This window comes from Primulina eburnea, chromosome 9, assembly GCF_022965805.1.
Source record: "Primulina eburnea isolate SZY01 chromosome 9, ASM2296580v1, whole genome shotgun sequence".
Lineage (NCBI taxonomy): Eukaryota > Viridiplantae > Streptophyta > Magnoliopsida > Lamiales > Gesneriaceae > Primulina > Primulina eburnea.
This window is the reverse complement of record NC_133109.1, coordinates 4,253,655-4,260,913: the sequence shown is the minus strand read 5'-3', so window position 1 is coordinate 4,260,913 and position 7,259 is coordinate 4,253,655. Positions and strand designations below refer to the sequence as shown.

General features: G+C 31.1%; 1 protein-coding gene across 1 annotated transcript; it reads right to left on the bottom strand.

Moving 5' to 3' along the window:
- Window positions 1-5,044: 5,044 nt before the first annotated feature.
- Window positions 5,045-7,052, bottom strand: LOC140842173 (histidine-containing phosphotransfer protein 4). The gene is made up of 6 exons (XM_073209990.1): window positions 6,889-7,052; window positions 6,539-6,669; window positions 6,338-6,406; window positions 5,957-6,028; window positions 5,764-5,836; window positions 5,045-5,323 (listed from the first exon to the last, which is right to left on the bottom strand). The coding sequence occupies exons 1-6, from the start codon at window positions 6,931-6,933 to the stop codon at window positions 5,276-5,278; spliced, it is 438 nt and encodes a 145-aa protein (XP_073066091.1). The 5' UTR covers window positions 6,934-7,052; the 3' UTR covers window positions 5,045-5,275.
- Between the last annotated feature and the right edge of the window lie 207 nt (window positions 7,053-7,259).

Genomic DNA, 7,259 nt, shown 5'->3' with positions numbered 1-7,259 from the left:
TTGGATGGGATTTTGCGACGAAATTTTGTAAACCATCGCTAACCCTCCCCATCAATCATCATTATCATAAGTGGTTTACACTCATTCTCTCTGGTATGGATGAGTTTTTACTTCTTTTTTCAAATTTCATGCATCTATACTATATTATTTAGCGTGAGATCTTTAGAGTAACTACTTTAGAAGATATAAAAATATTTAATTCTATAATTACCCTTCTTACCCTACTAAAAACATCCCAAGTCACTCCATATTTTACATAAAAAAAAAATCTAAACAAAACTCCCCTTTTAAATCGAACAATTATTCTAAATTGAAAATAATTTCATATTAATTATTTAGTATTATTTGATCAAATTAATAATAATAATAATAACAAATGCAACACGTGTTCATCTTTTACTAGTTTTAATTATACTTTAATATGTATTTTTTGTATAATATAGCAGATCTTATGACAACTTCAGTTTACCTCGCTTGAACAAGATGAGTTCACCTTAAGAAATAAAATTTTATACATTTTTTTGTATTGTATATATATGTATATATATAATTAGTTAATAATTTTAGTGTTAACTAATAGATCAATTGTTGTATGTTACATTATTTAAGAATAGTGATTTCAGTAGATGTAAATGAAGTCAAGTCAACGTTAGAAAAGGAGATGTAAAGTTTGCAAGATTATGTTTTAGGCAATCAATGTGAATTTGATATTAAATGCACATGTTTCTTAGGATGACTCTGAATGTATATTTAGTTTACGTTTTGGGCCTCATATTTTTTTTTGAATAATGTAATTTAACAAAGTGTATCTTTTTTTTTTTTTGCAATAATGTATGATATTCCAAACAAAAAATGCAAATTGATATATATTTGGTGCTACGATTTAGAATTATGAATTGTTACAAATGATATTATGTGAATTTTCCACTTTTTTGGACGTGTGAATGTAAACTATATATAAAAATGAACAAATACGTTTACCAACTCTTTTTAAATGAAGTTTTTCACCAAAACTGGTCAAAGTTTCCCAATTTTACACTACAAATGGAAAAAAAGTTTTGAAATCCGCATTAAATACAGTGACATTTTTTTTCAAAATAGCAGGTCTTTGGTGAGATGAACTAATTTATTTCTATGATATAAGTCAATCTGATTCATAATTAAAGTAAAAAACAATGAGATTTGATTATAATTTAGAGAGATGGTGAACAAACTTTTTTAAAATTTTCTAAACTTTGAACCGTTCTTAACAGTTTTTAAGCTGTTAAAAATATTTTTGAACGGCTAGACTTGTCGGACCACTAAAAGTGAGTAATTGCAGAACGGTCTGGCTTGACTAGTGATGTACTATATTTCACAATTTAATAAGAAACAACTTGAAATAAGATTTGTAAGAATGTAATTTGCCTAGTAAAATATAAGTATTCTATGGATGTTCGAAGATAAAACTCATTTTTTACATATTATTCCACTTAGGAAGACTTCAATTAAAAAAATTTGGTTTTACAACATCTTGAAGTAACCCACTTCAGTTAAGACTTATCACTGCATAGTCTGAAACTCTTATTGAAAATTTTGCAAATCTGGATATTTAAGAACTCTCGGTTCACTAGAAAATAATACAGTAGCCAACGATCGGTTTGACAGCTTGAGTTGTTGGTGTAACACAAAATAATCTTTGATGATATGATATAAACTGATAAGAAAATGGTAAGTGAGCATCTTGTGATCGAAATATCATGTGTGCTCGAAGATCTTGAAATATTCAGGCTTGAGATAAATTCATTGTTGGATTTAGTCCCTCATTTTCTCTTCAAAGTTATGCATATTATAGTTAAAAAACTCAAACAGTCATATTTTCTTTTCAACGATCATCTATGCTATCACCCAATAAAATGAACATCTCATTTTCATTCGTCTTATATATCATTAAATTCTAATGTAATGTTCTTTTTTCTTTTGCAACTTTAAGCTCTTGCTTTTCATAAATTTGGCACACCATGTCCGAAATATGTAACGTTCTGTCATTCGAGAGTTGGTAGGATACTGTGAAATCATTTTATATAGAGTAGACATTTGAATGGCTTGACTTCAATATCCTATATAAAATAACTCTTTTCTAAACCAGTGACAGTGCGGTTGAATCTTCAACGGTTTGCACATGTGTATTGATGATTATTTGATAGATGATATGTTGCAGCTAGATTTCGTAAATTCTTACTGAAACAACTTGATCTTCTAATGTTCTTATCTGAACGACTTAACTGATCCAACAGTCTGAAAATTTGAAAATACAATATAAGAGAGGCTTGACATGAAACAGCTCGATGTTGTTATTCTTTTCAATCACAAAAATTATGGTAATAGAAATATTCTTGCAATTTTCCACTTTTGGTTTATAACAGAAACCAGGCTGCAAATTCGCTAAAAAGTTACAGTAAGGTGTATAGAAGATAATGTCTTTTATTGAGCAAATGAATTGTTGTTTGTATAGCTGCAAGAATAAAAATTAATCTTAATACACCTACACAAAAAATAGAATAACCTATCTATCTCTTGTGATCATGGTTCGCAGTCGCGGTCGCAGAGATCGGAACGGATGCTACCGTTCCAGTTACAATGAAATTTCGCGGAACGGTCGCGGAACGGGTATTTAAAAAAATATTATAAATATATAAAAATTAAAAATTTTGGAAAATATTTAGAAATATAAAAATTAAAATAAATATCATTTAAATAGATTATTTGATGTAATACGTGCATTATTAAATCGGTGATTCAAATTTGCGACGGTTTTATGAAACACCGTCGCTACATTTAGCGACGGTGTTTTATAAACCCGTCGCCGATTTTATATTAGCGACGGTGTAATTTCAACCGTCGCGAAATATAGCAACGGTTATATTAAATCCGTCGTCGATATAAATCGACGACGGTTAAATAGAACCGTCGCTACATACATAAAACCGTCGCTACTAGCGACCGTTCGTAACAAAACCGTCGCGAATTGCGTTCCGGTTCCGTTCCGCGCCTGGCCCGTTCCGTTTTCCCGTTAAATCGCCATTCTTCATGCACGGAACGCCGACCCACATCATATACCTCCAAACACCGGAACTCCGTCAAGGTAGGCAGCGTTCCAGTTCCAGAACGTCCGTTCCGGCCGTTCCGATCCCGTTTTGGTAAACCATGCTTGTGATTTCCACCTCCACCGCTGCCACCTTCTCTTCTTCTGCCATCATCTTTTTTCTTTCTATTCTCATCTAATCTCTTAGACTTCATATTTTTCTCTCTCAGCTCGAGATTTTTTGTTCTTCTATTTTTTGTAGTTCACCAGCATTTCCCTCTTTTTGGCATCACTACATTGCATATACTCGATAATTTCTTGCAAATGGATGCTGCTAGTGTCGAACCGCTCATCCATATGTTGTCTGAACTGAGTAAGTTGAGCTTTCATTTCAGTCTCCAGATTATGTTGACTTTGAGAGATCTGAGCTGAAAGTTCAGTGTTCATGGCAACTATTTGACTTTTGATTTGAGTCTGATAACCTTTGGTCAGGCGAAACTGAGATTCAATAGCAAAAAATTCTTGATTACTTGAGTCTTGAAATTATCGAAGTGCACCTTAGGAACATAGTTTTTGAATTCTATACGTCTTGAGAGAGTGAGACCAGGTGATACATAAGATGATCTAATATAGTATTAGTCAAAGATTCTGATATTTCATGAAGGAAATCATATGGAAGAGGAGAGGACGGACATGCTTGGTGTTCCAAATCACCGCCAGCTGGACTGAAGATGATGACACTGTATTTGCAGCTTGAAATTGCTCTAGCTGTTGGAAACAACTGATTGTACTGCTTGACTTTAATATAATTTTAGATTTAACTCTTTTCTAACTGGTGGCAGTGCAACTTTATTTTCAACGATTTGAATACTTTGGGCTGTCAGTTCCGTTTTGGCATATGATAACTTTACAACTTAAGTTCAGATACTTCTGTGTCTTGACTTCTTAACTCGAACAACTTGATCTTTTTAGGCCCTGTCTGAACGGCTTGATCTAGTCCAGTGGTGCGAAACCTGAAATACGTTTAAAAGCGGCTAGATCCGAAACAACTTGATGTTGTTATTGGTTAATTACCCAAGCTTAATTATGGGTACTTGAAATATTCTAAAACAAAAATAATACATGAGAAACCCACCATTTCAAAAACAAACAAAAATAAATAAATTAAAGCATCAATAATAATTTTCCTAGGGTATGATTCGGTGTTTTTTACGTGCTCATAATTCTTACCATAATATTATTTATCAACTAAAAAATGGTAACATTATAATAGTAGAACCGTGAAATACAATTTGCAAAAAAATACTGAAAAAATAATTTATTTCTGCCAAAATCACAATTTACTACATAAAAAAGATTTTAATATTATTTTTAACTATTGTAGGGTAAATCTTTAATTTTTTAATAACTCATAAATTTAATCTCAATATTAATTAATCGAAATAAATACGTTATTATTTATCCATCACTATTTCAAATTTTAATAATCATAATATAATTTGTCTATATAAAACTATATATGATCACTTGAAGTAACACAACCTTAGGACCATAGAAATTATATTCGACACTATCACGGTAAACTATCGACCTAGTTGGATACTATATCAATTTTTTTATAAATAAATTCTCAATATATTTTGTAGACATAGGTTATTTGGAAACATCTCTATACATTCATCTATTTCAAAAAAAGTTTTCATAAATAGAATAATTACATATATTCTTTATTTTTATAATCGCGACGTCATTGATTGTGCATGTCTATAAACAGACAATTTATTTCGCATAAAATTAATAAAATAAAACATAACCTTAAATGTTACTTAAAATTAAAATTTTACCAAGAAAATCATTTGTTTCCCTAAACCCGAATTGAGTTCATTTAAATTAATGTTATTATTATTATTTTTATTTGTCATGAGTATTATTCAATTCTACCATATGTTTAAAAAAATATTGATATGAATTACAGAGTAATTAAAAGCAGGAATTTCAACAAACTATCTCCTCTCAAATAGTGCTTAAAAATTTACCTAAACCATGCATTGCTCCCTTCCATACATACTCCATTACTACTTAGGCTTCGCGTGCCCAAAACATTACACACCGTTTTTTTTTTTTTTCCCTTTTCATTAAAATCGACGCGTAAATGCGTAATGAAACGAGCAATTTTCGATATTTATGCAAAAAATTTGCATTGATTCTTCATTACTTTGAGCGACATGCTTTCTCAATAGGACCAACTTGTCTTGCAAACTGCGCACACATAGAATCAAAACGAGAACACGTTAATAAGCTTTAAATCAATGCCTTGCGAATAGGTGAATAATTGAACTTTGTCCATAGGGCACGATATTCATGCTGTATTTTTCCGGGAGGTTTAAATTTTATATTTCAAGAAACTGTCAACGTCATATCTGACAAGTCATTAAATTCCGATGTCAAATCAACATTTTCTGATGTCGTATCAATATTTTCCAGTGACATGTCAGTATTTTCCGACGTCATACAGAAAATTAAAAGTTAGTGTACCAAAATCAAACTTTAAAAACTTAATGGACCAGAAAACTCTTTCTTGTATATGAATGATATGAAATCTGAATATTTTAGTGAAGAGAGTTTGTGGGCTTATCCTTCTGTATGAGCGTATCATGTGTGTGGGAACTCTAAAACAAGGAGAAAAGAAAGGGATTTACCTGAAAGTAAACTTCTAGCTTCTTCTTCAGAGTGGCGTATTCTTTCTTCAGTTGTTGGAAAGTTTTCTTGCAGCTATATATATAAGAAATAAAAATCAAGAATAAGAAATTAGATCCTAAAAACACTTTGTTTTTTGTTGTCTGAAGGGAATTCAAAAACTGTAACAGATGGAGAAGAGGGAAATTGAATTACCCTTCACCATTTCCAGTTCTACAGTAGTCTCTGAATTGTGTGCACTCAATTTTCACCTTTTTGGCTCCAATGCTGCAATTTTTTTTTAAAATGGTTGTCATTTTGGTACGAGAGTGGAACTTTGTGTGAAAAGTTAGAACTAAATTTTTATGAATAATTTTTCTAAAATATTAAATATTCTGTATAATAAAATATATTAAATCCCTTCGTCTCGATATAATTTCAAATATTTTTTTTTGGATACAAAAAAGAATATACCGGCCAGTGTCAAATGTCAGGAGAAAAGCTTATAAATTACTCTTTTTTATTATTATATTTTAATGTCTACTTGATAATAAGTCTTTTTTTAATATTCCTTTTTCTATTTTATTTTCTTTTTACCTTGAGCTACTGCCTTTGAACTGGTGCATGTAACTGTCCAACTTAGTAAAATCAAGCGGATTCTTCTCCCTGACATTAACATGAAAACGAAGTATAATCAATAATCTCCAAGAATAGAACTATACATATATATATATATATATATATAATAAAATTAAATAAAATAGCATAAAATACTTAATTTGATTACGATATACTCACAAAGCTTGGTCAATATTTTGGATCAATCGAGCCGAATCTCTGTAATACAATGTAACAACTTCTTCCACAAAATTGGGATTTGCATCATCTTGCAGCTCTTCCAGTTGAACAAATTGCTCATCCAGATATCCCTACATACACAAAGAACGATTCAAGTTTCGACAATGATTCTTTACTAACTTACAAAAATAAATGTGAGATTTGGCTTGGCTCTTCATGATAGTAATAAAGATTTTCGGAACGATGAGTCGACGATTTTTCTTATATATTCATCTTCCATGCCTAAGTACGAATCCAAATGTATCAAGTAAAAGTAATAGGAAAAAAAAAGAAGAAGTAATGTAATTTGCCTGATCAAACAGGGATTGCTTCATGTTGGCTAGCTGTCTATCCATTCCTCAAAGGAATAATTATAATATGGCAAATTATTGAAGATTTTTCTGAATTAAGAAACTATGGAGAGAACAATAATTTGAGATGTGTTTTTTGTTGCTTGAAGTTGGGAATGAAATGGAAGCAAATTAGGGTTTATATAGCTGCTTGGCCCAAAAGTTTGTACACTATCTTTGTATGCATGTGTATATCCCCTACACATATAATAATATATGCATATAACCGTCCGCATGGGCTTAGCTCAGTTGGTCAGCAGCAGTAAATCTTGGAACAATGACCAGAGATCGAGTCTCGCAAGCGGCAGTGTGGGAGTTAAATTCCCTCCAAT

Coding starts and splice junctions, on each gene's coding strand:
- LOC140842173 (XM_073209990.1), bottom strand. CDS start 6,933: ATGGATAGACAGCTAGCCAACATGAAGCAATCCCTGTTTGATCAG. Junction 6,670..6,888: donor AGCAATCCCTGTTTGATCAG/GCAAATTACATT, acceptor TTGTGTATGTAG/GGATATCTGGATGAGCAATT. Junction 5,837..5,956: donor AGAACTGGAAATGGTGAAGG/GTAATTCAATTT, acceptor TTATATATATAG/CTGCAAGAAAACTTTCCAAC.